The following is a 26,263-nucleotide window of genomic DNA, read 5'->3' as shown; positions in this document are numbered from 1 at the left end:
AAATGTCATAGATATGGTGAATATGAATATGGTAATCTCTAAGTACTATGGTATATCTAAGTATTATATGAAATCATCAATCATGTACCGTGGTACTTCCATGTTTTTGTTTTTTTGTTCATGAACATGATGACTGAAATAATGTGGCAAATGTTTTTTTCTCTCTCCATACTTTGAATTGAACAATTTTATTTCACACGTAGGTTATGTTTGGAATATCAATATTCTTTTGAATTTAGAATTTTCAGTGTCACATTATCCTTCAGAAATCATTCTAATATGCTGATTTGGTGGTGCTTATTAATATCAATGTTCAAAGTAGTTGTGCTGCTTAATATTTTTGTGGAAACTGTGATACAAGATTTTTTCAAGATTCTTTGATGATCAAAAGAACAGCATTTATTTGAATAGAAATCTTTTGTAACATTATGAATGTCTTTACTGTCACTTGATAAATGTATGTATATATATATATATATATAAACAATTCTATATAAAACAATAGTGAATTTAACATCAAAATTGAACGTCTAATGTATGTAAAATGTCATTTTTAATGTAACCTTCTCCATTTAAATACTTGGGTCAGTTCGAGAATAATTTATGCAATTTTATATTATTTATTTGAATGAATTAAAAGAGCAGTTTCATATCTGTCCTTGTATTGTTTAACTGGTCGAGGTTGATATGGGATTTAGAAATTAATTAACAATAAGTAATGCAATACTTTTTACAGAGAGTAATTAGTACAGTAATCTAATTACTCTGTTGAAGATGTAATTAGTAGATAGTAATTAATTACTTTTTTAGAATAACTTTCCCAACACTGGATAAGGGTTAAAGGTCATGTCTGCCCCCTTCTGTCAGACACAGGCATTACACTCTCCTTCCCCGTCCTCTGTCTGTTCTGTCCCACGCACAGGGAGGAATATTTAGCAGTGTGTACTATTTAAGGAAAGAGAGAGAGCGTCAGCTGAGTTTTTATGAGTGCTCTATTTTTCAGTCTAACGTTGAACATTTAACTGAGAAGATGAAGACTAGCATCCAGAGAGGTTTAGTGCTCAGGTAAGATCTATATATCGTACATACGACATTAATTCACTACACTGATTTCATTCAGCTGTATCATGTAGATCTGTAATTGTAGAATCAGTGAGATGTGATTGTGTGTGTTCTCCAGGAATGAGAACTCCAGTGAGAACTACACCACTGACTTCATCTACCAGCTGTACACTGAAGAGGGCAAAGGAGTCTTTGACTGCAGGAAGAATGTCCTGGGACACATGCAGCAGGTACACACACACACACACATGCGTGCACGCAAGCACTGTGAACATGATCAGAATATTGTTCATTTGCCACGTTATGATGTCCTGTAGGGTGGTGCTCCTTCACCGTTTGACAGGAACTTTGGCACCAAGATTGCTGCTAAAGCCGTGCAGTGGATCTCCAAGAAGCTCAAAGAGTTTTACAGACAAGGTAAAGAGAAATCATTAATGTAAAGATGCAGTCTGGGATTGTGTGAACTCAGAAAATGTGCTTGGTACAGCAGCTACAGAAAACTTGCATATTCAACACAGCTGTAGGAAATGATATGCTGATAGTCTCAGATCTCATTTTTACACCAGATACATTTATGTAATTTTGTAATTATACAGAATTATCTTGATTAACAAAGAGGATAGTGCAATTTTGATTAGCAAAATTACACAATTTTAGTAAATTAACATCAGTGCCATGTGTTTGTCATACTTAAGGGTTGCACAGATTTGGATGTAAAATGTAATATAATATTCAATATAAAACAATACAATAAAGTATAATAATTATAATATAATATTATTAAAAAACTGTTATTAATAATGAATTGATAATAATAAATTAATATTAATAAAATAATGTAACTTTTAAAGTTAAAACTAAAATATTATAATAAAATGTTATACATATAAATTACATACATTTTATTATTAATGTATTAAATTTATATATATATATATATATATATATATATATATATAAATTTAATACATTATAGTACTAGTAATAATAATAAAAAATAATGGTAAAAACAGTAATTAATAATAAATTAATAATAATAAATTACTATAAGTAATATATATAAATATAAAAATTATTTCTGTTAGTTACTCCACAGTGCATTAACTAATGTTAACAGATACATTTTGATCTTAAAAGCATATTATCAAATTTTAAGATTATAATTAACTAAGATTATTGTAGAAGTGTTGTTCATTGTTCATGTTAACAAATGTAGTTAACTAATCCACCTTATTGTAAAGTGTTACTGAATATATTATATACAAATATATAATTGTTCAGTCTTGACCATATAGATTTTTATGACGTTATAGTGAGTTATTTTCTTTTGCTCTTTGTTTTTTGCTTTCCTTGGTTGGCTCAGATGAAGGTAAATGATTTGCATCTCAAAAATATATTGATAGTTTGAGTTCACTTCAAAACGCAAAGTTAATATGCTTGTAACATTGACTGGTGATTTTGCAGTGCTTGTAGACTGTGTGCAATACCATATTTTTGTGTATTTGGTAGGACGTGTGTTTGCGAACACAGAGGATTCTGCTTGTTTGTTGGGGATGCGGCGCAGAGCTCTGGTTTTCCAGCCCGTTGTACAACTGAAGGATGAGACTGATTTCGTGTAAGACAACACACACTTCACAATGCTGATTCTAATATCTCAGTAATGATGTCATAATATTTGTTTCAAAGGCAAATCTTAAAGGATTCTATTTTGTAGCATTTTACTTTTTCCACGGAAGTCCATGTCAAGTACCTTGATACTGTACCTTTTAAGACTTCTAAATACTGAACAGCCATGAATATGTGAATAGGGCGATGATATGTTAATGTTGTTAATGTTTTCTGCTTAATTTTAATAAATGGTCTGGGTGGACTTGAGAGTAGTGATGGGAGAAACTAAGCTTTTTAAAACTTTGAATCAATTGAACCAATTTCTTCGCAAAATGATTAACTGTTTCGAAGCGTTTCGAAACTGTTTCAAAGCTGATGATGACTGCTAGTCAAAAGGGTGTAAATGCAACAAAATTATTATTTTTTTTTATCATAAAAAATGTCATTAAGAAGGACTACAAAATGTATAAACCTGTAAAAAAAATATAGACACTGTTTCATGGGTTCACAGAGATCATCGCCCCCTAGCGGCAAACCATTGAAATTTCGAAACGTTTTGAAACAGGTATGGAGTAACAAAGCCTAATCATAACAAATTAATTCACATGAATTTGGTCTTCACTTGTTTTTGGATCTGGAGATTCTGTATTTTTTTTGAAGATTCGTAATAGTGGATAATAAATGGATTGCCAAAAAATGGCGTGGAAGCGCTGTCGTAAATGACGGAAAATTCCTTCAATGGCGGGGAAAGAGTTGATCTGTTTATGTTTTTATGTTAGGTTCTCTTATGTTTTTTGCACTATATATATATATATATATATAATGTAAGCAATCGCGTCGTGCCTAACAACGCCCTTCAGCCGTGACTTATTCACGATACAGCACTAGCCTCGAGTACCTTATTGCTTTTATAAAAGGGTTACCACATGATACAAATATTAAAGCCAAAAATATGTAACAATGCAACTTTCATGAAGTAAACTCTTACTAAAAGCCTTCCTTCCGCCGGAAAAAAATAGTCCCTGACCGTGAACCACAACAGAAGTTACATTATTACGCCATGGCGGCAAAGACTGACTTTATGAGTGTGTCAGTCAGTAGCGAAGACTTTAACATTGAAAAGACTGAATTGTTGTGAACGCGGAACAAGACGAGACCAATTATTTTTAACAGCACTGTCAGTCACGGGAAAACCCCTTAACTGTTAAAAGGACAAGATAATACATCGGACATTTAAACAGATTTTTTATTATGAACATAAGACTGACCTGAAGGAAAATGCTAAATCTGAATGCAGGTAATAAACTCGCTCACTTGATCTTTCTCATAATACTCTTCTACATAAAACAGTAAGCTTCAATGAACAATATAAATTGAGAACATACAGTTTATGTTGCTAAGAGTGGTTGCTAAGGGTGTTATGTAGTGATACACAGAACCGTTGGGTGAAGCGGTCATAGCCGTGTTTTATTCACTATTGACCAATCAGAATCAAGGACAGGAACTAACCGTTTTATAAATATATGTATATAATAAACATTATAAGAGAACCTCAAGGAACAAAAAATTAACTCTTTCTGCGCCATTGAAGAAATTTTCCGTCATTTATGACAGTGCTTCCCCACCATTATGTTTTCCAGTCATTTTACGTTTTTTTGTATATTTTTAATTACTTGTATATATTTGAATACTTGTATATATTTAATGCAGAAAAATTATTTTCAACCCTTATTCTGACTCTTGTCTGAAATGATCTGTTTTTAAGGGGCGGGTCCTTTAAGGCTCGTCAGTAAACGACCACTGTTATGATTGCCTAATGAAATTGCGTAGGAGACAGTATCAACACTCACTTGCTACTGTACATGACTAAATGTTTCGAAAATATTATACATATAAACTGTACTTTTGGACTTGATTTAAGAAATGCTTCGTTTATAGGGAGGATGTTTTAATGGTACAAAGACATCTTATATGTCAAAAGATCAAAGCAAATTAGATTTCTCATGTCATGGCCTATTTAACTCAAAAGAGCAAGGAGAAAATAATCCTGTGTTCCATGGTATTTCTCTTTAACATTTTAAAATGAGACAGACTTGACCATTGACCTGATACTTGTTTATTTCCAGTCACAGGATCCCGAAGGAACAGTGGTGGCTCAGACTGCGTCCACTCATGAAGATTCTGGCCAAGTACAAAACCAGCTACGACGTGTCCGATTCGGGCCAGCTCGAACACATCGTCCGTCTGAGAGCTAAAGACAGCTCTGCTGTTTAAAATCAGCCCAAGTAAAGCTTAGTTGTCTTGAAAATATAAATGTATTTATTGAGGACCTGTGATTCCATAGCAGATCTTGTAGAAATCTGTCTTGACCTGAACACATAATCATATAGTCTGTGTAAAGCAATTCACATTAAAGTGTGACCATAAACATAGAGCCACAAAATCCTTAAATATTGTAGCTCAGTGTTTTGAGTGACAATCCATATGCTCAAGCAAATGGCTTATCCCTTAAATGGGGCCAAGTGGTATATTTTGTTAATATGCGAGATTTCCATATTTATATTTATTCTAATAGAGCTTATTTTCATTGACTGAATGAACAGTCCAGCTCCACTGGCTTATAGTGACGTAATTCCAAAACTGCACCTTGTTATAATTTAAATGAAGTCTGAATGAAGTCTTCCAAACTGCTATACTGTTAGCGCAGGCACTTTGTAACAAAGCAGATGTTGTGTTAGTGTGTTTGTCATGATGTACGTGTGTATATGCTTCTAATGCTGCATAAACTCCCTTTAGAATGTAAAAAGGTGTGGCTTGTCATTTAATTTATTTGAGCACAGTTGTTGAGACCATGCACAGCATATTAAAAAATACAAAAGCACATTTAACCCACTGGGGCTGCTTGTGTGGCAGTCAAAAATGACTTTTTTATTTCAATGAATGTACTATATTTTAGTTCAATGTTTTTTATTTAATATTTTGTATTTTTAGGGGATTTTTGGTACTAAATTACATTTATGGAATAGTTATGATCCATTTATTACCATTTATTCAAGCATAGACTTGAAAATGAAATTTCCAGCTTAAACTGTTGTACATCTTGAATGCTTTGGAGCACAGACTTAAGTTCGGTCTCTTTGTAAAGAATTTTCACTGCCACAATATGCCAAGTGTAAAGTAAAAAAAAAAGTGAAACTAAAAAAAGTTATAGAAGTTTTACTATTATGAAAAATGCATAAAATACTATTTTTAAATTTATTTTGAAATATATATTTTCTAAAACATAGTTTTAGAGTAAAACATGAGAAAAATCAAAGCCATAAATCTAAAGTTTTGTTCCAAATTTGAAGTTGATATCTCAAAAAATGAGCTTTCAATAAGATTTTGAAACGTACCAAACGTTTCCACTAGATGAAATTAATCTCCCATTAATTTCCAATGCTGTCATTTTTTTTTTTTACCATGAACAGCACAAGTGTGACTATTTTTTTTTTTAGGACCATTTAACCTTTTCAAGTCATGTCCATGATTTTTTGTGTGTGTATGTGTTCACACAACAAGTGCTAAAACCTTTACCAAGTTTCGTACCATCCCGCCTAAGTAAAAAATTCTAAAAAAACAAACAAAAGAAAATTATTTTGTTCAAAAATGACCAAAAAGCACCAGAGGGTTAATTAATTAATAAGAAATGGATAATGATTTAGGATTAAAGATAATGATTTAGGATTAAAGAAGGAAAGAAAACAAGATTTAAATTTTTTAATAGAAAAAGTTTTCCATTCTAGTCAAACATGGTCACATTTATTATAATTCTATATATCTCATAAATAATCTTTTTCTATTTTATAAATCTCAGACTCAAACTACAACACTTTTAGAATCATATGAGCTGTTTTTGTTGACCTTGCTATAAAAACTTGGAATCTACTATAAACACTGTGCATCAGTGTAAACAAAAGTAGATTTGCTGGTCTAATAAGTGGTACTTTAATTCAGGTACTTTCAGCACTTGACTGTTCAGGAGCACTTCTGTTCATCATGATGACTCCTGTAATCAGAAGAACATTTGAGCGTGATCCTGGAGTGTGTGCGTGTCTTTCATCCTAATAAAAAGAACAGAGGAAAAAGTCTATTTGACAACCCAGGAAGGGTCTTTTACGATGCTTTCATTTTCTGGGCCTAAAATAGCCACTCCACATGTCTGCTGGCCAATACCCAGATACCTGTAAAAATAAATAAAAATATATTAAAAATAGGTAAATATTATATTATACAAATATAAGTATCGCACCATCACTCAAGCATAATTTTTTTTTATTAATTTTATTTCTTATTTCATATTAATTTTATTAGATAATTACTATAGTGCTAAGAAAATTGACATCTTCACCCTTTATTCAAATAGTTAAATTAAGTGTTTGTGATAACGCAATGAAACATGGCAAACTGTGCGAACATAATTTTTGGTCAGGCTGTCATGCAAAGAAATTATGAACACATGCAAAACAAGAAAGAACCAATGCATTCTATGCATTTGTATATATTTAAAATATTTTAAACTATATATTATAATATATTTTCCTCATATTTTGCTGGTTTACTCAAACTTGTAGGGTCATTAAAAACAAACATCCTCCCGGACATCACTTTTGGCCACTACTGTACATTCATGAATGTCTTGTTACCTGCCAGCGACGTCAATTAGGTTTTTGTCGGTCACAGCAAACAGTCTCTCTCTGTATCTTTGCTTCATTTCATCTGTAATGCCGTTTAAAAAACGCCCCAAACCTGCAGCACAATTATAAGGTCCTTGTGAACCAGAAAGCAAATATACAAAAACACAAACTCAGCAGCAAACACAAAGACATTCCTACACATTTGAACATTCACACAAAATATCCACAGATTCAAGCATCTAAATTAACATGAACTGCAGCTAAATTACACAGACAGAGTAAGAGACTAAAACATTCAGCAACACATTCATCAGATCATTCAAGAGGTGCTTTAAATGACTGACCCTTATCTGAGGGAGCAACAGGTGCATCAACGGCAGAGAAAACTGAGAGCTTGGCCTCATCAATATCCTGCTGGGTAAACTTTCCTGCTCGTGCCCACTCTACTCCGCCACGGAAAGCCGATAACGTCTGGGTGGAGTTTGGATCTCTGAGATGACAACCAGATAATAAAACAACTTGGCACATAAACACGCACTTGGCACATACATACATACATATACATATGTGTATATATATACACACACACATACATACACACAGTATCTTACAGAAGTGAGTACACCCCTCACATTTTTGTAAATATTTTATTATATCTTTTCATGTGACAACACTGAAGAAATGACACTTTGCTACAACGTAAAGTAGTGAGTGTACAGCTTGTATAACAGTGTAAATTTGCTGTCCCCTCAAAATAACTCAACACACAGCCATTAATGTCTAAACCGCTGGCCACAAAAGTGAGTACACCACTAAGTAAAAATGTCCAAATTGGGCCCAATCAGCCATTTTCTCTCCCCGGTGTCATGTGACTCGTTAGTGTTACAAGGTCTCAGGTGTGAATGGGGAGCAGGTGTGTTAAATTTGGTGTTATCGCTCTCACTCTCTCATACTGGTCACTGGAAGTTCAACATGGCACCTCATGGCAAAGAACTCTCTGAGGATCTGAAAAAAAGAATTGTTGCTCTACATAAAGATGGCGTAGGCTATAAGAAGATTGCCAAGACCCTGAAACTGAGCTGCAGCACGGTGGCCAAGACCATACAGCGGTTTAACAGGACAGGTTCCACTCAGAACAGGCCTCGCCATGGTCGACCAAAGAAGTTGAGTGCACGTGCTCAGCGTCATATCCAGAGGTTGTGTTTGGGAAATAGACGTATGAGTGCTGCCAGCATTGCTGCAGAGGTTGAAGGAGTGGGGAGTCATCCTGTCAGTGCTCAGACCATACGTCGCACACTGCATCAAATTGGTCTGCATGGCTGTCGTCCCAAAAGGAAGCCTCTTCTAAAGATGATGCACAAGAAAGCCCGCAAACAGTTTGCTGAAGACAAGCAGACTAAGGACATGGATTACTGGAACCATGTCCTGTGGTCTGATGAGACCAAGATAAACTTATTTGGTTCAGATGGTGTCAAGCGTGTGTGGCGGCAACCAGGTGAGGAGTACAAAGACAAGTGTGTCTTGCCTACAGTCAAGCATGGTGGTGGGGGTGTCATGGTCTGGGGCTGCATGAGTGCTGCTGGCACTGGGGAGCTACAGTTCATTGAGGGAACCATGAATGCCAACATGTACTTTGACATACTGAAGCAGAGCATGATCCCCTCCCTTCAGAGACTGGGCCGCAGGGCAGTATTCCAACACGATAACGACCCCAAACACACCTCCAAGACGACCACTGCCTTGCTAAAGAAGCTGAGGGTACCTAAACCCTATTGAGCATCTGTGGGGCATCCTCAAACGGAAGGTGGAGGAGCGCAAGGTCTCTAACATCCACCAGCTCTGTGATGTCGTCATGGAGGAGTGGAAGAGGACTCCAGTGGCAACCTGTGAAGCTCTGGTGAACTCCATGCCCAAGAGGGTTAAGGCAGTGCTGGAAAATAATGGTGGCCACACAAAATATTGACACTTTGGGCCCAATTTGGACATTTTCACTTAGGGGTGTACTCACTTTTGTGGCCAGCGGTTTAGACATTAATGGCTGTGTGTTGAGTTATTTTGAGGGGACAGCAAATTTACACTGTTATACAAGCTGTACACTCACTACTTTACATTGTAGCAAAGTGTCATTTCTTCAGTGTTGTCACATGAAAAGATATAATAAAATATTTACAAAAATGTGAGGGGTGTACTCACTTCTGTGAGATACTGTACATTTTATATATATATATATATATATATATACACAAAGCAAACATACAAAACACATTGTGTCAGGTCTAATGAAACGTGTCATACACACCTATAGGAATAAAATGAGAATAGGCCGCCACCTCCCATTCTAGCTCCGCCTCCATAAGCCCCACCCTTTTCTCTGATCTCTCCATGGAGGAACTTGGCAGTCATCATCCTTCCTAAAATACACAGACTGAGAGAGACACACAGATGACAAACTATAAATAAGTGCATGATTAATCGAAAAAAACTTTAACAGCGATTTGACGGTCTAATCATAAAATCAAAAATTTAAATAATTAAATCAATATATGCACTGCATACACTGAGAAGCACTATTATTATTATTATTATATTCATGTTGCCATATAGAAGCACAACATTTTTGACCAAATTGTACAGCCCTACCAAACATGGAGCATTTAAAAAAAAAATTTGATTAGATTCTCCTCCCAAATAGTGCAGCCCTAAGTGAGCATAATGACCATCTTTTTACAAAAGTGCACGAGTGTGTTTGTTGTACCTGGCGTAATCGTCGTGTGTGAATGGGACTGTGCGCACACACTCACTGACAAAGTTCACAGTAAACGGAAGCTGGAAATATGTCTTCATCTGACAGGGTTTAAAATGAGGCTCCTGGTAGGATGGAGGGGGAGATCAGTGAGAATGCTACCGATGAAATCTGCATGTTGCTGTAATGTTGTACAAATGCACTTACTGAGATGAGTTTACGGCTCACAGCTGATCCAGCATTAGGGTCTAATGCTTTCTATGAGGGGATTAAAAAAAACAATCAATTAAAACAGTGAGATTTTCTCTTCATCTAAACACAACACATGAATGAATCCTTTTTTGATGTAGTTTTGTGAGGGGAAAACACTTATTTATTAGTGCAAGTGTTAGAAGTGTTCATCCCTCTGTCTTTGCAACGTAAAAAATTTCAAGGATAGCTAAAAACCGTTATCTTTATCTTTTTCACTAGTCACTATTCTCTATAAAGCTGTTATGGAAAAATATATTAAGTATACTAAGTGTATTAAGTATACATTTAACAGTTCACATATTCGCTGGGAATCGAACCCACAACCTTGGTGCTGCTAGTGCTACACTCAACTATATTACATTTATGCATCTGGCAGATGCTTTTACCCAAAGTGACTTGCATTGCATTTAAAGCATACATTTTTATCAGTTCATGCATTCTCTGGGATTTGAACCCATAACCATTGCTAGTGCCATGCTTAACTGTTTAAGCTACAGGAACATTAATAAGCTTAATTAATTGTGAAAACTTGTGTCTTCTAAAAAGAAAAGTATGGCTTCTCACCTCCACAATGGTTGGTCTAATAGGTTTGCGATCTTTCCTGTTGGCTGCTATATTACCTATAAACCTCTCCACTTCCCCAGCTGCATCTGACATATTCTGGGGTGTGGCATTCACGGCACACCTGAAACGATGACATCATAATCACATTTAAATGCATTTGTAGCACTTTAATGATGACTTTTTCATTCAAACATCCCTCCATTTATTAACAAATCGCACCCTGCAAATACACTATTTCACAGAAGAAATTATTAATGTGGATATTATTAGTAATCTGCCTAAATTAAATGTGTTTCGTAATGTGTCTGTCACTGCTTTTAAAAAAAGCAATCAGCCTATTGAGGCCATGCGCAATTTTACCTCAGTTAATACCCCCAAACACTCCCTAAAATAGTAAAATCACTGTAGTACAAAATGGCTTATTGCATTAGCATATATAATGCTACATATATTGTCATTTACTGGCTGATGTTTACCTCATGTTCTCAGGATTAAAAAGGTGTCTCTTTATCCGGGGAAGTTTCCTCAAAACTGAAGTCAGATCAGTCATCTCAGCGATTCTTTTCATAAATTTAACCTAAAATTAAAACACCATAAATTTATGAAACAACTTATTTTTCTTGAATTCCTCAAAGGCTGGCGAACAACATCAGGAACATGTCTCATCATCACTCACCTGGTCCATCCCACCGAAGGTCTCCTGCAGGTCTGCTGTAGGTGTGAGCGATCGAGCTGCCCGTGTCATCGCGTACATGTGACCGGAGTAGGAAATGCCATTGGACAGCTCTTGAGCTGACATCATGACCAGCACACGCAGACGCTCCTCATCATCAAAACGAGGGCTGGAGGTATACACGACAAATTCAGTTTAAAATAATTATACTCACACAGAGATTTAAAAATAAATTTTTCTGTCTCTTAACAAGACTAACCAGTTAAATATGTCACTCCACAGCTGAAACATGTCAGGTAGATTCCGTTCCAGACAGGAAGAAGATAGGATTATACCCTAAAAAACACAAATAAAGACATTAGCATAGATTGCACACTCATTCCAATGCAAGTAACATGTTCAAATATCAGCAAAAAAATCTCCAGACAAATGTGTAGTTTCAAACCTACAACCTTCTGGCAACCAGTTCTGAGCTTACCTCAATGTACTTGTAAACAAAAGAGCATCATATTTATATAAATTCACATGATATATGAGGAGGAAAGAGTGATACCTGCTCGTACAGATCAAGATCATCAGTGTCTGGAATGATCTGTGGCGATACAGACATGCCTCCAGTCTTCAGCTCAATACGCTGGGCCTGCTGACGATAATTCAGCTCCCCACTGCCCAACCTAAGATTATATCATCATTACATTAGTGTTATTTACTTACACTGCTGTTCAAAAGTTTGGAGTCAGCAAGATTTGTTCTGTTTTTTTAAAGAAATTAATACTTTTATTCAGCAAGGATGCATTAAACTGATCAAAAGTGACAAAGTAGGGCTGCCCCCTAATAGTTGACTAAACGTTAGTCAACAAGAAGAGGCTTAGTCAACCAAGATTTTATTAGTCAGTTAGTCCCAGAAACAAAAAATAAAACTCCATAGGAAGTGGCAGTCACGCAGTCCGTGAAGGACAGATGGTTAACGGCTGGTCCTTGTAATAATTACAGTATGTCTGGCAGGAAATCCAAACGTTCGCCTATCATCCATCGACCCCAAATATGGCTTATCATTTGAAACATGTAAGTAGTAGCAACTTTACACGGCTGCTTGCTCTAACGTTAACCTAGATAAAAGTGCGCTATTATATATCCAAGTGTTTGTGCTGAGTATGGAAGGCAGCTAAAGTATAGCACGCTTTATTGCACGACATGGAAGTGATTTTCAAATTTCGAAACACTTATCACGTAACGAAGCCTTGTTTACTGAAATCACATGACTTTGGCGCTCCGAACCACTGATTCTAAAGAAAAGATTCCTAAAGCTTCATGAAGCAGTGTTTTGAAATCGCCCATCACTAGATATTGTCATAAAGTCGTTTTTTTTTTTTTTTTTGGCGCACAAAAAGTATTCTTGTCGCTTCATAACATTAAGGTTGAACCACTGTACTAACATGAACTATTTTAAATACGTCTTTAGTAGCTTTCTGGGCATTGAAAGTATTAATTGTCTTGCTGTCAATGCAGGCCTCACTGAGCCATCAGATTTTATGAAAAATATCTTAATTTGTGTTTTGAAGATGAACGAAGGTCTTACAGGTGTGGAACGGCATGAGGGTGAGTAATAAATGACAGAATTTTCATTTTTGGGTGAACTAACCCTTTTAACATTGATAATAAGAAATGTTTTTGAGCAGCAAATCAGCATATTAGAATGATTTCTGAAGGATCATGTGACAAAGTATATTTCAAATAGAAAACTTGCTTTAAATTTTAATATTTCACAATATTAGACTTGTTACTGGATTTTTGATCAAATAAATGCAGCACTGGTGAGCATAAGACTTATCTGAAAAACCTTAAAAAATCCTACCGACCTCAAACTTTTGATCTTTATATATAGTATTTGGATACTGTATACTCTATGTTGCAGTATGTAGCTGGGATAAAGCACAAAGGGTTTCATACTTGGTAATGACGCTGCAGAACAGAGGAACGTAGATCTTGAGGTCTTCAGGGAGAGAGTTGAGGTTGCACATGGCTCTGAAATAAACCATGCCATTGGTGGGTTGCTCACAGTATTGAACAGGCACACCACCTACAGACACAGAAAGAGATTGCAAATGTAGTAAATACAGTAAATGGCTTTTGCATCTATAATTTCAACTTTGAATGTGCTTGTTACATGTATGCATGTGCATTTTACCTGCACTACCCAGCTCTACAGGTGTGTAGGGAATGATCGGCTCAATGTCAGACACCTTTAATGCAGGCAGACAGGAAGCGTCTTGAGTTGTGCTCTGAGCAGCCAACAGCTGCAAACCTGAAACAACAACATGGTTTAATCTCTGCAACAGAATGAGAGTAATAATTCTCGTCCTTCTTGGTCTCGTGAACGTACCTTTCTCATAGATGTCTTTGCGGTCTGCATCGCTGAGGATCTGTATCTTCTGCTGTAGTTTCTGTTCCTCAGCTTCAGCCTGTTTCTCCAAGAATCTCTCATCAGGACTCATGGAAAGCGTCAATCGATGTGTGTTATTCTGAAACACAAAAACCCAGACACATATTTTAAAGCACCTTAATGCAACAAACATGCATGAAAAAAACTGCAATCATGAAACAAGCATCCTGTTATAAATGCTGTTATTCTAAAGCACTCCCTAGTATGACTGATTTTGATGAATGAATAATTTTACTTTATATTTTCTATTTGTCCTATTTAGTTATAGTTAGGGTTATCAAAAGTACCAGTACTTTGGTACCATGTAGGTACTGAAAAAAAAAAAAAAAAAGCATTTTCACCTATCATTTTGAGCACTCTTGAGCGGATTCTAACTAACTTAAACACCTCTGATTGGCCATTGTGTTCACATGCTCAACAGAAAGATCTGTAATTGGCTACAATGATCAATGTTTCAAAAACATGTTGTAAACCGAGCGATTAAACGAGCGCTGATAGACACCTGCTTTCAAACGCTCCCGTCTGTATCAGTGTAAGCGCTCGGTGAACATGTTTTTGAAGCGTTGATCATTGTAGTCAATTAGACATATCTGTTGAGCGTGTGAACACAATGGCCAATCAGTGATGTTTAAGTTAGTCAGAATCTGCTCAACAGTGCTCAAAACGCTAGGGGGAAATGCTGGTAATGTCACATTTTTAAAATTTCAGTATTGACTTGATAAAGACTTTTCACAACCATAGTTACAGTATCAATCTTTTTTGTCCATTTTTTCAGTGTTTTTAGTTTAGTTGTAGGATTTTAATATATTTAGTAATTTTAGATTTAGCATTTTAGGGCTGCCAAAGTTAATGATAAAACTGATATTATTTAAATGTGCATACATTTTGTTAAATGTGTTAAATTTCTCTCAGCTGTCTGTTGTTATTGCTATATAGCGCAATTTGTCATTCAAAAACTAAAAATTTATTTGATCATTTTTAATTTCTTTTAGTTAGCTTTGGGGCCATAAAAATATACTTCACTTTGGTTTTAGTTATTCCAATTATGTTTGCATTCAATCTTTAATACAGCTGTTTTAATTTCATTTTAGTTTTCATTAACAAAAACAACGCTGCTGCTTAAACACATATAATTAGCATAGCATATGATGCACAAAGCAACCATTGCATCAGAATAATTAGTCTGAATGACTGAAGAAAAGAATATTACCTTAAAGTAGTGTTGGACTTTGTCCTGAAGGTGGCGAGGGTTCTCCTTCAAACACTGTCGGAATCTGGACACACTCTCACTGATCTTCAACAGCTGCACCGGATCACCATCATGATTCCAGCAGGATGCAATATACTGACAGATAGAGAGAGAGGGTGTTTCTGCCATGCAGGTTATATATTTTAGGCTGTCTGTCGGAAGCCAGTTTTTATAGCTAATAAAGTTTTAAATATGGATATTTTTCTAACAAAAACCTATCGCTTCGCTTCGGAAGATCTTTATTAAACCCCTGGAGTCATATGGATTATATTTATAATGGATGGATGGAGTTTTTTTTGGGCATCAAAACACTGATTGTGGCATTCACTACCATTATAAAGCTCGGAAAAGCCAGGATATTTTTAAATATATCTCCGATTGTGTTTGTCTGAAAGAAGATAGTCATATACACCTGGCTTGAGGGAGGGTTAATCATGGGATAATTTTCATTTTTTGGTGAACTGCCCCTTTAAGAACAATAAAAGTTGTCAGAGCCATGGCTTAGTGGTAAGAGCGTGTGTTCCAACATGTTAATCAAGGCTGCTTATACAGAAAACATTCTTTTTCATTTTTATAACATTTAATAAAAGTAGCAAAATAAAATAAAAAATACAAGTACACATTTGTAAACACAAAAGTATGTGTACTACTCACTGAAGCGAGAGCTAGGCCAAAGCTGGTGGACTGATGTTTCATCTGAATCTCGATTCTATGCAGCAGAGCTTCAATCTGCTCCTCTTCAAAACCAGTTCTGAAACAGCAATTCATTTACATTTATTCATTTAACAGGTGCTTTTATCCAAAGTGAACATCACAAGCAAATTCAGATTCTCTCAAACTCAAAACTGAGTGGAGACTGAGTTAAATTAAAACTCTTTATTGTAGTAAGGCAATAAAACAGTCAGCCAATCTGTACTCACGCAATGATGTCATCGATGGTTTGAGCAATGATGTGTTTGACCTCCTCAGTGTCGGCCTCCGCTATGCCTTGAAGACCGATGGTGAAAGACGCTTGTCTAGTGCTGCCGTCAAACCTGCGTGAATCACACATTTATAAAGCTCCACTCTCACTGATCAGAAAGAGGAATTGATTTTAAAGTCTTGCCAAACAACGTACCCCACTGAAGAGGAGAAGTCAGAACCGATTTTGGGCTCGATCAGGGCTTTGTAAAAGGGAGAGTTTGGGCCAGAGATCATCAGAGAGGAGAGGAGGCTCAGAGTGAACGCCTTCAAACGTGTCAGTGATGCTGAAAACCACACAGACATGAGGTTAGAGAGTTAAACTACAAATGTAAAAAATGAAATGACAAGTGCTGTCAAAAGTCCCGGTACTCTGGGATGGGCAGTATTTATGATACATGTATTTCAGATACGTATTTCAAATACAAAATAGTATTTTGTAATTTGTATTTGATAGGGTTGATGAAAATGGCTTTGTATTTTGTATCAAAATACTTTATTTTAAAACTACAAAAATACAAAACACTACTGTAAAATACTTTGTATAGCCCCCTATATTTATGATTAACAATCAAATGATTAATTAGTTAGAAACTAGTTGCTATGAATACAGGTCTTATGAATTAAGTCAGTGTTGCTGATGCAAAGTAGGCCCTTCGTTACCAAACACCAAGTAACTAAATTATGAGTCATTTGCAAACTGTTAAACATTAAACTGTGGGTTACTTTAAAACTAACCTTCATTTAGGAGATCACAGGGATATGTGAATATTTGATCTGTTAAAGCCACAATATGTAAATTCTCGCCGCTAGAGGTCGCTAATTCAGTCGCTTTTCCTTGATTTCATGGAATCATGGGATGTGTTGTCTTCACGTCTACAGCCAGGACGGGACTCGTCAGAAATCATGTTTATGGATGAGAGTATTAACGTTACTGTAGTATGAAGCAGAGCAGGGCCGAGTGATGGTGGAGTTGAACGTTTTTATTATGCCACTGGCGCCGCTTCCGCTTTTTTCGGTCTAGCGTATGTGGGGTAACGAAGTGCTGTTTATCATATTAGATATATTTGAGTTGAAAGTTGTTATAATGCTACTCTGCGTTCACTCGGCGGCTGCTAAGAGACACTTGTTGCACACTGCAGTAAGCTAGATCGATATTAGTCATGGTAAAACATGGTACTCGCTGTAAATAAAGAAAACGAAATTTAAATAAGAAGCTATATAACATGATTTGTTTTCTGTCGATGAATGAATCCAAACAGTTCCTCATCTTGTCTAATAAAACATAATATATTACATATAATATGTTTTATTAGACAGATGAGGAATATAACGCGTCTTTGGTGTTTCCATGGTTTCTACAAAATAAAACCAGAAACCGAGGGTAATGCTGGTATGATGTCATTGATAGGTGGCACATGGACACAGCGTGGTGAAGGGATAGATCAAATAGGCCAACTGATGGAAGGTTTGCGAAGAAATTTCCTGCTCCCTTGTAAAAGTATTTTTTAGTATTTTTAAAATACAAAAATACAGTAGTTTATTTTGATACATGGTGTGGCTGCTGTATTTTGTAGTTTATTTTGATACACTTAAAATTAAGGTATTTGGTATTTTATTTTAAAATACATTTTTATGTATTTTTGCCCAACCCTGCCGGTACTACTCTTTGCATGCTTTAAATATATAACCCACTGATAATTTGAATATAAGTTTTATTTTTCATGCTGCTAAGTACACATTGCAAAATTTCAGGAGTGTAAACTGTATCAAAATGCAGGACAGAATCTGAAATTGCGATGTTTGATGTTTTGATAACCATAGCAACTGATGGGACAAAAAAAAAAATCTTAATTAAAGAAAATTAATAAATAATAGATCTGTGCATTAAGTCTTGCAGTTTAATTTCAATAGGCCTGACACTTGTTCTGTTACCTGTATTGTGTTTCATTGTTTTTCATTTTATTAGTAATTTTTCATTTGATCTTTTTAAAGTGCCCCATTATGCTTTTTCGGATATTACCTTTCATGTGGTGTCTAAAATAGCTGTTTGTGAAAGTAAAAAGTCTGCAACTGCTAAAACGAGACGCCAGTAATTCGAGTCTTACATCCTGCATAAACCTGCGTAGGTTTATAACACATTTGCATAATGCCAGCCTACAGCCTTCATTGGCTGCCTGTGAACAACGTCTGCTTATAACCGCCCTCAAACACTGTAGTTGTAGCTGAGGCCTGGAAGAGTTTGGTTCGTGTTGTCGACATTTTCAATCTTGGGCTAGAATTGATACAGTAAAACTGACGCCACCATTTGGTATCACTGTGTAGCAAGTGCTAAGAAAGATCCGGAGCTGAAATTCAGATATAGCATTGGACATTTTGTTTCTGACACATTATACTCTAAGCGGTTGACCAAACACAACAGTCTGGGCCATCTGACCAATAAGAGCCGAGTAGGCTTAGGAGGGGTTTAGAAAGGCTGCATACTTTATCAAACCAATCTCAGAAACTGAGAAAAAAAGGTGATGCTGCAATGTATATTATGAGAAAAAGTGTTTTTTGACCTTTTGATGCATGTAAATCTATTATAGGAGTCCTCCGAAACAAAATTAGGAACCTTTAAAATGGCATAATAGGGGAACTTTAAAGGAATAGTTGACGCAAAAATGAAAATTTTCCAATAATTTACTCCCCCTCAAGCCATGCTGGATGTATATGACTTTCTTGTATATACACTTTCTTGGGTGTAAACGCTGAACATAATCAGAGTTATATTAAATACTATCTTGGCTCTTCCCAGCTTTGTAATGGCATTGAATAGTGCCTGAGTTTTTGAAGTTCTAAAAAGCATCTTTTTTTTAAGAAAAATATTCATATTTAAAACTTCATAAACTAAAATCACTGGCTTTTGGCAACGGCCATAATTGCATTCATGAGAGACCTGATGTAGAATGTAGCTTCTCTTCTCTTATATTGAAATCCTTTGACATTTTTCTTTAAAACCTCTCGTTTTAGACTTCTAATTCATGACTGGGGTTCTTCCGCGCTTCCGCGTTGGTCAATTCTCACTTGAGCTTATGCTACACCTACGTCATACATCCTACGTCATATATTTGAAGGCTACATGCTAATGTTTTAATGTATTGTATACTTATAATTATTAATAACATTAATAATGAACTACTTGAACCATGGACTTTTACTGGTACTGCAATTTTGCCATCGTGACAACACTAGAAATGACCAAAACATTCAAGTGAAAAAAGATGCTGTAAATATTTGTCCACTCACTCTCCCAGCAGATAGCTCATGCAGAGTGTGTTTTGTTTCATGGGGTCAGGAGCCAGTGCATCAGGCCTGCAAGTCACATGATCTGCTCTCTGAACAAAAACACAAAACATGAACAAACCTCGAAAAGCAATATTTGGACTGAATGAGCTCATTTTACAGGTCCTTCTCATGTGTGTATTGCGTAACGTACGGGTTTGTCCCAGAACATTTGGGTAGGAACCGCAGTGTTGGGTTCTGTTCTCTCAAATTTAGACAGAGCCTCTTCCTCTATCTGCTGTAGGTGCTGCTCCAACGGTAAGTCCCCATATGTAAAAAACCTGCAATAAACACGCAAGCCAATGAGTATTGTCTGCTTTTAACACACATTCATTCAGAGAGTCTGAGTTTTTTATGTTCGTACCGTGCATTGCTGGGGTGGTAGTGTGTGGCATGGAAGTGTCTGAGCTGTTCCCAAGTCAGGTCAGGGATGGCCAGCGGTTCCCCTCCAGACACAACAGAGTATGTGTGATCTGGCAGGAGTTTATTCTGCAGGTGCTGAGCGTATATACGCTCATTATCTGACTACACACAACATATACAACAGTAGAGAAGCATTTGTTAGTCTAAAATAATTATAACATCAGAAGAAACTAAAATAAATGTAAATCTGACGTCCGGCAGTTACAACTCCTATGCTTTTTGTAATTATGGACAGATGCAGTGATACATTCAGTATATGGATGTGTGCATCATGCATCTTATTAGGGATTATATTGGCATATGTAGATATTCATTTTTACACTATGATGCTTCATATTACAAATCTACAGAGATTTTTGCAATATTTGTGACAACCAAATTTCTGAAAATGCCCTTACAAACCTCCTAAAACCACTTAATAATAAAAATAGTTGAGTTAAAATGTGATGACAAAAATGTGACATGCTAATTTAATACGCAAAAGAAAACAATTGTTTATTACACTAAAACCATACATACACACACACATATACATTTTATATATATATATATATATATATATATACACACACATATATATATATAAGGTGCTGTCAAATTGATTAATCACATCTATCAAAAGTTTATGTTAACATAATATTTAACACACACATTATATATATATATCTATATATATATATCTATATCTATATATATATATATATCTATATATATATATATATATATATATATATATATATATATATATATATATATATATATATATATATATACACACAGACACATATCGCATATATATTGCGTAAATACAAACTTTTATGTTAGATGCAATTAACCACGATTAATCGTTTTGACAGCCATTTATATGCAAGTATTCTGGTAGGTTTTTTTTTTTTTTTTTTTTTTAAATAAAAGAAAAAGAAAAAAGAAAACATAATATTGGCCGCTACCTACACTACCATTTCAAAGTTTGGGGTCAGTTAGATTTTTTTTTTTATGTTTTTGTCTCTTCTGCTCACCAAGGCTGCATTTATTCAATCAAAAATACAGTAAAACAGCAATATTGTGAAACATTATTACAATTTAAAATAACTATTTTATTTATTATATCGTAAATATATTTTACAATGTAATCAATTTATTCCTGCCATGCAAATCTGAATTTTCAGCATCATTACTCCAGTCTTCAGTGTCACATGATCCTTCAGAAATCATTCTAATATGCTGCTCAAGAAACAACTCTTAATATTATCAATGTTGAAAACAGTTCTGCTGCTTAATATTTTTGTGGAAACCGCAAAACATTTTTTCAGGATTCTCTGATGAATAGAAAGTTCAAAAGGGCAGCGTTTGTTTGTAATAGAAATCTTTTGTAGCATTATAAAATGTCTTTACTATCACTTTTGATTAATTTAAAGCATCCTTGCTGAATAAAAGGTAATTAATACCTTAAAAATTCTTAAAATCTTACTGACCCCAAAATATTTTAACAGTAGTGCACGAGGTTACTGATATATCATGCATGCATCTCTATACATATTACCGATATATTTTTTTGAAATCAGAAGAGCATAAAGGAGTTTCCTTACAAACACTCCCTTCATCTCATTGAACACCACACCCTTGAACACCAGACGACTCGAGGGGTCTGTGGGGGTCTCGTGCTCCAGCCTCCAGCCCTCCTGCCTGAAAAAAAACAAACAAACATGAAATCCTTTTCAAAACCAATTTATGTGCCATTAATTACACTATTTGAGGCCTTTACCAGAAGTCCAGTTCTCTGAGACAAGGGAAGAAAACAGCATCCAGATAGACTGACAGAAGGTTCTGGAAGTCTTTGGCATTCTGGGTTGAGAACGGATACATTGTATAATCACTCGCTGGAGAGAGAGAATGACATAATCAGAGGGATAAATCACACACACATATACTCACTTGGACACAAACCCACTTCAGGAGGTACCTGTGAAGGCATTCATAAAGGTGGAGAGAGAGCGATTGAGCATCTTAAAGAAGGGGTCTCTACAGGGGAAGCGCTGAGAGCCACACAGGACCGTGTGCTCGAGAATGTGAGGAACTCCGGTGCTGTCCATTGGTGTGGTACGAAACTGCACACTATAATAACATACATACAAAGGAATGTGCACATCATGGAGCATATAATGGGCTTCAAATGAAAATCCTCAGATGTTTTAAAGCATATCAGTCTCCAGCAGATGCAGACTGTACCTGAAGAGGTTGTTGGAATCGTCCCGGGCTGCATGCAGATACTGAGCTCCTGTGACATCATGGGAGAGCTTAACGGCCGTTAGGAACAAATCCGGCACCGCTGTAACCTAGAAATCCCAGTCGATGTTAGCACAAGGTCACTTTGACATCCATACAAAATGTCCAGAAGTGCTGTGACGGTCTGGTGGACTATCACTGATCACATTTGAAAGCATAATAGCTAAGAAGAAAATTAACCCTATAAAACCTACTGTATCATATTTGATTTTATGAATTTATAAGGCCTCTAAATTATCAGCATGATAATTTCTTTTAGCAATTAAAAGGCCTTTTAGTATAATTCTTAAATAATCCACCTTCAGGTCATTGTACACAGTGAAATCTTTAATAAGTTTTATAAAATAAACATAAGAATAGCTTTTATATTGTTAGTGATCAAGATGAACACTTACTGGATTTGCTTGATTATCCATACATTATTATTATTTTATTTTTTTATTTTAGAAAAATAATGTTAATATGCATCAAATATGATCCATCAGGCTTGAGTTTTTTTTTCCGTGTACATCTCTCAATCATCGTATTGAACTGCATTATGTTTTAAAACTACAGAGCTTTGATAAAACTAAGCATTTACATATCATCTTACTAAGACATTACTGAAAAACAGAGTGACAACTGATATTTACAGTATCTCACAGAAGTGAGTACACCCCTCACATTTTTGTAAATATTTTATTATATCTTTTCATGTGACAACACTGAAGAAATGACACTTTGCTACAATGTAAAGTAGTGAGTGTACAGCTTGTATAACAGTGTAAATTTGCTGCCCCCTCAAAATAACTCAACACACAGCCGTTAATGTCTAAACCGCTGGCCACAAAAGTGAGTACTACCCTAAGTAAAAATGTCCAAATTGGGCCCAATCAGCCATTTTCTCTCCCCGGTGTCATGTGACTCGTTAGTGTTAGAAGGTCTCAGGTGTGAATGGGGAGCAGGTGTGTTAAATTTGGTGTTATCGCTCTCACTCTCTCATACTGGTCACTGGAAGTTCAACATGGCACCTCATGGCAAAGAACTCTCTGAGGATCTGAAAAAAAGACTTGTTGCTCTACATAAAGACGGCGTAGGCTATAAGAAGATTGCCAAGACCCTGAAACTGAGCTGCAGCACGGTGGCCAAGACCATACAGCGATTTAACAGGACAGGTTCCACTCAGAACAGGCCTCGCCATGGTCGACCAAAGAAGTTGAGTGCACGTGCTCAGCGTCATATCCAGAGGTTGTGTCTGGGAAATAGACGTATGAGTGCTGCCAGCATTGCTACAGAGGTTGAAGGGGTGGGGGGTCAGCCTGTCAGTGCTCAGACCATACGCCACACACTGCATTAAATTGGTCTGCATGGCTGTCGTCCCAGAAGGAAGCCTCTTCTAAAGATGATGCACAAGAAAGCCTGCAAACAGTTTGCTGAAGACAAGCAGACTAAGGACATGGATTACTGGAACCATGTCCTGTGGTCTGATGAGACCAAGATAAACTTATTTGGTTCAGATGGTGTCAAGCGTGTGTGGCGGCAACCAGGTGAGGAGTACAAAGACAAGTGTGTCTTGCCTACAGTCAAGCATGGTGGTGGGGGTGTCATGATCTGGGGCTGCAGGAGTGCTGCCGGCACTGGGGAGCTACAGTTCATTGAGGAACCATGAATGCCAACATGTACTGTGACATACTGAAGCAGAGCATGATCCCCTCCCTTCAGAGACTGGGCCGCAGGGCAGTATTCAAACATAACGACCCCAAACACACCTCCAAGACGACCACTGCCTTGCTAAAGAAGCTGAGAGTACCTAAACCCTATTGAGCATCTGTGGGGCATCCTCAAACGGAAGGTGGAGGAGCGCAAGGTCTCTAACGTCCACCAGCTCTGTGATGTCGTCATGGAGGAGTGGAAGAGGACTCCAGTGGCAACCTGTGAAGCTCTGGTGAACTCCATGCCCAAGAGGGTTAAGGCAGTGCTGGAAAATAATGGTGGCCACACAAAATATTGACACTTTGAGCCCAATTTGGACATTTTCACTTAGGGGTGTACTCACTTTTGTGGCCAGCAGTTTAGACATTAATAGCTGTGTGTTGAGTTATTTTGAGGGGACAGCAAATTTACACTGTTATACAAGCTGTACACTCACTACTTTACATTGTAGCAAAGTGTCATTTCTTCAGTGTTGTCACATGAAAAGATATAACGAAATATTTACAAAAATGTGAGGGGTGTACTCACTTCTGTGAGATACTGTATATGCATTTTATGTCTGCTACACTGTAATAAAGATCTTATTGACATACATTACAAGCCTTATGTATCAAATATCATTTAAAACATACACACAAACTTTTATATTTTTCTTTCATATTTTGTCTAAACATTCAATGATTTTTTTCTGTTTAAAACAAAATAGATGTTTCTGACTATTATTTCATATGTAAGGCTTTACTTACTAAAGCAAGCCACTAGTGATGCGCATTACATTGATTTTAGTTTTCATTTTCACACTGTAATGAATGTCAGACTGGGAAGGTTTAAGAACTCCTGCTTCACTATATGTGATGAAATAGAAACAATACCAGCATCACATGTATTTTCATGATTTGTTTACTCTTTCTTTACCTCTTTAACAGTGAATCCGTGGATCTTCTGTCCCACTGTATACTGCAGTGCTCTTTCTACAGCAGAGCTGCCTCTCGACCTCCATGAACCCTGCAAACTACAAACCCCTCATTCATCAGACTTACAGATCACACTAATCAGCATGACTGGGCATTTCTTAGTTAATTACATCACACACGTCAAAATTATACCTATAAACATGATGACAAGTAGTTACACTGACCTGAATAATAAATTAACGACGATTAATATATTAATAACGGCCTAAATAAGATCGCGCATATGTCTGAAACCAGGAGTGAAGTTTAATTCAACTGTGATGTGTAGTATTACTCACCACAAATTTTTTAGCTTCGTGACGACTGTCTTACTTTGACGAAACATTTTAGATGCTTAAATCCACTGTCTCTAATAACTAATGTGATTGTGGGCTAAAAGTTAAAACGCATTATATGTGAATTTCTAGATTCATGTTTCCGTTACGATTTGAGCTCTGTCCTTCCATGTCCCATGGCATGCCGTACATAACGCATGCGCACTAGAACACCGCAAACAACGCTGCTTTCATTGGCTGCAACACGAAGAGCGTAGAGTCACTGTTTCTACAAAATAAAAGTATGGGCAATAATTAAAAAAAACTACATTAAATGTAAATTTGATGCCATAAAATACGGTTTGGATAACTATACACACTTTAAAGATAAAGGAAATGGAATGCAGGATGCTTGTTTTTTTTTTTTAAATATTTGACAATTAACACTTCCTAAAATGACCAGCAGATGTCAGTAGAAACAGGGAAACACAGGGGTCACGCTGCATAAACACAGGGGTCAAGTACTTAGAAAAGGAGGGAGCTACAAAATAAACTTTTTGGACATATAGGGAGTTATCCATTAGGGTTAAATATTTAAAAAAAAAAAAAAAAAAAAAACTACATTAAATGTAAATTTGAAGCTATAAAATACGGTTTGGATAACTATACACACTTTAAAGATAAAGGAAATGGAATGCAGGATGCTTGTTTTTTTTTTTGTTTTTTTTTAATTATTTGACAATTAACACTTCCTAAAATGACCAGCAGATGTCAGTAGAAACAGGGAAACACAGGGGTCACGCTGCATAAACACAGGGGTCAAGTACTTAGAAAAGGAGGGAGCTACAAAATAAACTTTTTGGACATATAGGGAGTTATCCATTAGGGTTAAATATTTTAAAAAGTTTTAAAATGATGAGGTTGTTGCAAGAGGGAGTTTTCCTTACAAAGAATTATCATGGTTTCAAAGAATTATCATCATAGAGCTGCAAGATTCTGGATAAATTGAGAATCACGATTTTTTTTTTTTTTTTTTTTTAAATAGAGATCACGATTTTTCCATGATTCTGAATAGATAAC

The 26,263-nt window shown here is 36.0% G+C and overlaps 2 protein-coding genes across 6 annotated transcripts in view; one reads left to right on the top strand and one right to left on the bottom strand.

Moving 5' to 3' along the window:
* Positions 1 to 5,476, top strand: part of pfkpb (phosphofructokinase, platelet b) — a 31,199-nt gene extending 25,723 nt beyond the window's left edge. For all 5 annotated transcript variants that reach the window (XM_051871897.1, XM_051871888.1, XM_051871907.1 and 2 more), the window contains 5 exons: positions 1,004 to 1,065; positions 1,181 to 1,292; positions 1,380 to 1,479; positions 2,572 to 2,677; positions 4,797 to 5,476. In XM_051871897.1, the coding sequence (XP_051727857.1) occupies positions 1,004 to 1,065; positions 1,181 to 1,292; positions 1,380 to 1,479; positions 2,572 to 2,677; positions 4,797 to 4,944 (528 nt within the window). In that variant the 3' untranslated portion in view covers positions 4,945 to 5,476. The remainder of the gene's footprint in view (positions 1 to 1,003; positions 1,066 to 1,180; positions 1,293 to 1,379; positions 1,480 to 2,571; positions 2,678 to 4,796) is intronic.
* Positions 5,477 to 6,415: 939 nt separating this feature from the next.
* pitrm1 (pitrilysin metallopeptidase 1) lies at positions 6,416 to 25,420 on the bottom strand. Its single transcript, XM_051871863.1, is given in 28 exon segments — positions 6,416 to 6,893; positions 7,356 to 7,458; positions 7,691 to 7,836; positions 9,646 to 9,771; positions 10,102 to 10,214; positions 10,297 to 10,347; positions 10,906 to 11,026; positions 11,382 to 11,482; positions 11,582 to 11,747; positions 11,838 to 11,914; positions 12,132 to 12,252; positions 13,529 to 13,658; positions 13,767 to 13,883; positions 13,962 to 14,100; positions 15,232 to 15,366; positions 15,925 to 16,021; positions 16,191 to 16,304; positions 16,388 to 16,494; positions 16,496 to 16,517; positions 19,519 to 19,607; positions 19,709 to 19,835; positions 19,919 to 20,079; positions 21,567 to 21,663; positions 21,743 to 21,857; positions 21,941 to 22,092; positions 22,207 to 22,313; positions 24,871 to 24,967; positions 25,208 to 25,420. Coding segments are annotated over 28 exon segments (3,072 nt in total). The 5' UTR covers positions 25,255 to 25,420; the 3' UTR covers positions 6,416 to 6,799.
* Between the last annotated feature and the right edge of the window lie 843 nt (positions 25,421 to 26,263).

The sequence above is a fragment of the Ctenopharyngodon idella genome, chromosome 2, assembly GCF_019924925.1.
Source record: "Ctenopharyngodon idella isolate HZGC_01 chromosome 2, HZGC01, whole genome shotgun sequence".
Lineage (NCBI taxonomy): Eukaryota > Metazoa > Chordata > Actinopteri > Cypriniformes > Xenocyprididae > Ctenopharyngodon > Ctenopharyngodon idella.
This window is presented reverse-complemented; position numbering and strand designations above follow the sequence as displayed.